Source organism: Cyprinodon variegatus, unplaced genomic scaffold, assembly GCF_000732505.1.
Source record: "Cyprinodon variegatus isolate N-32 unplaced genomic scaffold, C_variegatus-1.0 Scaffold723, whole genome shotgun sequence".
NCBI classification, from domain to species: Eukaryota; Metazoa; Chordata; class Actinopteri; order Cyprinodontiformes; family Cyprinodontidae; genus Cyprinodon; species Cyprinodon variegatus.
The window spans coordinates 256,639-259,110 of record NW_015151176.1 but is presented as its reverse complement, the minus strand read 5'-3'; the positions used below and the strand labels follow the sequence as shown (position 1 = coordinate 259,110).

At 37.4% G+C, this 2,472-nt stretch overlaps 1 protein-coding gene across 1 annotated transcript in view; it reads left to right on the top strand.

The window, feature by feature from the left end:
- Window positions 1-2,472, top strand: part of LOC107097773 (pregnancy zone protein-like) — a 45,689-nt gene that overhangs the window by 13,224 nt on the left and 29,993 nt on the right. Inside the window, exons 8-10 of the mRNA XM_015395056.1 lie at window positions 1,077-1,081; window positions 1,153-1,367; window positions 1,919-2,155. Of these exons, the coding sequence (XP_015250542.1) occupies window positions 1,077-1,081; window positions 1,153-1,367; window positions 1,919-2,155 (457 nt within the window). The remainder of the gene's footprint in view (window positions 1-1,076; window positions 1,082-1,152; window positions 1,368-1,918; window positions 2,156-2,472) is intronic.

Here is a 2,472-nt window from a genome sequence, read left to right as displayed (position 1 = left end):
AATGACTTATTCAGATTTACATTTTTTGAAGTGCAATCGTTTTGGTATAGACTGAGCTTCCATACTGCAAAAACGATCTATAAATAAGTAAAAACTTCTTAAATTAAGTGTATTTATCCTTATTCTAAGTAGGTAAATGAGATAGTTTGCCAATGGAATGAGTATTTTTACTCTTAAAATAAGATAGAGAATATGCACTTGAAACAAGACAATGCAATTGTGTTTTCTTATTTTAAGTGTATATTGTCTTGTTCTATTGGCAGTGTCTCTTTTACCTCCTCAATCCAAGAACAAATGCACTTATTTTAAGAAAAAAATACTTATCTAGATTTCGATTTTTTTCCAGTGCAGAGCTCCATTAAAGTCAAACGGATGAACCTGGAGATGTTCTGGTGATCATGGTCCTGTTAGAAGATCAACATAAAACTGCTTAGAAAAAAAAAGCCACAGAAAAAAGCACAGCTATTTTGATTATTATTTTTTTATTTAAAAACAAACCAAAAAGAAAACAAGAGTTTTCTACTGTAGAATAGAGGTTCAAGGTTGAATCTATCACCACAGATCTGAGACTCATCCTACTTAACAACTTGGCAACATAGCAACGACTAACACCTTAATGATATGTATAAACTACTAATATCTGCAATGAGTTCCTCACATCATTAACTCTCTAAAACATTTATGTTCAAATTCAGTCCTAAGGGCTACTATCTGCAATGATGAAATCACATTTCAATAAAGAAAAACAGCAGCAGTGGATTACTAAATTAGTTAATCTGAGATAAAAGGAAAAAATAACTAGCAGCTTCCTGGAAATGGAGTGGAGTAGAAAGTACAATATTTGACTTTAAGATGTATTGGAGTGAAAATTATAAGAACCCCCCTAAAAATGACCCAAGTAAAGTAAAGATACTCAGAAAAGTACTTAAGTACAGTAATCAAGTAAATGTACTTTGTTACTTTCCACCAATGGAAATTGGCCTCCCTAAGTAACGCCGGTCATACCACCCAATAATCAGGAACACCTGCAGATCTTTTGAGGAACTACATGGTGAAATATTCTCCGACTCCTAAAGTAAAGGTAGCAGCTCGTGAGTTAATATTCGTAGGGGTCGGTGTTAAATAAACTCTAAAAAAGTGATTGAGAAACAGTTCAAGATGGACGAAATGAGTCCGGACAGATGTGGTCAATCCTCTCCGTCTGTCTGCAGGTCAAAGTGGTCGGTGCAGACGGTCAACCTGTAGCCAATGAGCTGCTCTACCTGTTCGTGGAAAACGACAAGACTCTGGCGCTCACAACCAACGCCAAAGGCATGGCTACGTTTTCCCTGGACACGTCTCGGTGGACCGGAAGCATCTCTATAAAGGTGAGTGTAAACTTCTGGGGGTTTGTAGTCTTTGCAGAAATATTTGAATGAATGAATGAAAGAATGGATGAATGAATGGGAATTTATATCAGACAATTGGTTTTGACAATCAACAAAGGAATAAACAAAATACACACAAAGGAGGCTAGTTAATATCAATTAACTAGTCTCCTTTGTGTGTATTTCCAATTTCCAAACTAACTAAATTCACCTGAACATAAACAGACCAAACAAACCTGTCAGTATATACAGCCAGAGAAATTACATTGATTAATGGAAATGGTCTGAAAATGTCATATTTCCGAAAATATAATAGATTTATGGGGTTTGCTCCAATTTACAGGTTCAGTATCCGGGTAACTGATACAGTTCAATTCAGTGCAGTTTATTTCTATAGCGCCAATTCACATCACGTCATCAGTTTTATTATCCCCATGTCTAAGTGAAAAACAAGGAACTGCTTCTTGATATCTCTGTGTGGTCCTTTCCTTGACTGAACCAAGATGGCTGGAAGTTATTGTTCTAACGTAACCCTTAATTCCACCTAACAGGTTCTTAGTAAGGATACGAAGGAAAACGAACCTTTCATTCCCGATTTACGGAGACCGGACTACGGAAAAGCCTACCTGTACCTCTCACCCGCTTATTCCAAAAGCAACAGTTTCCTGAATCTGAAGCAGATCAGTGAGAGCTTCCCCTGCAACAGTGATGCAACCATCAAGGCTCAGTACATCATTCAAGGAACGGCTCTGAAGCAGGGACAGACTGTCGTCAACGTGCTCTACGTGGTAGGTGTTACCTTCAGGTTTAAATGTAAACATTATTGTTACTGATGCATCTGATCCAGATGAAGAAACTTTTTACTTTGTTGGTATAATGGAAAGAAAAGGCTCCAAAATGTTCAATTAAACTCAACTCAGTTGATCTTTACAGGGTCAATTCACAGCACATATCGTCTCTTTATAGAGACAATTCAACCAGATCATCCAGTCAGATTCTATTGAGGAAAACCAGCTAATTGCATCCAGTTAGACCAGTGGTTCTCAAACTTTTTCTGTCATTCCCCACTTTGGACAAGGGGGAATTTTCAAGCCCCGCCTGTCCC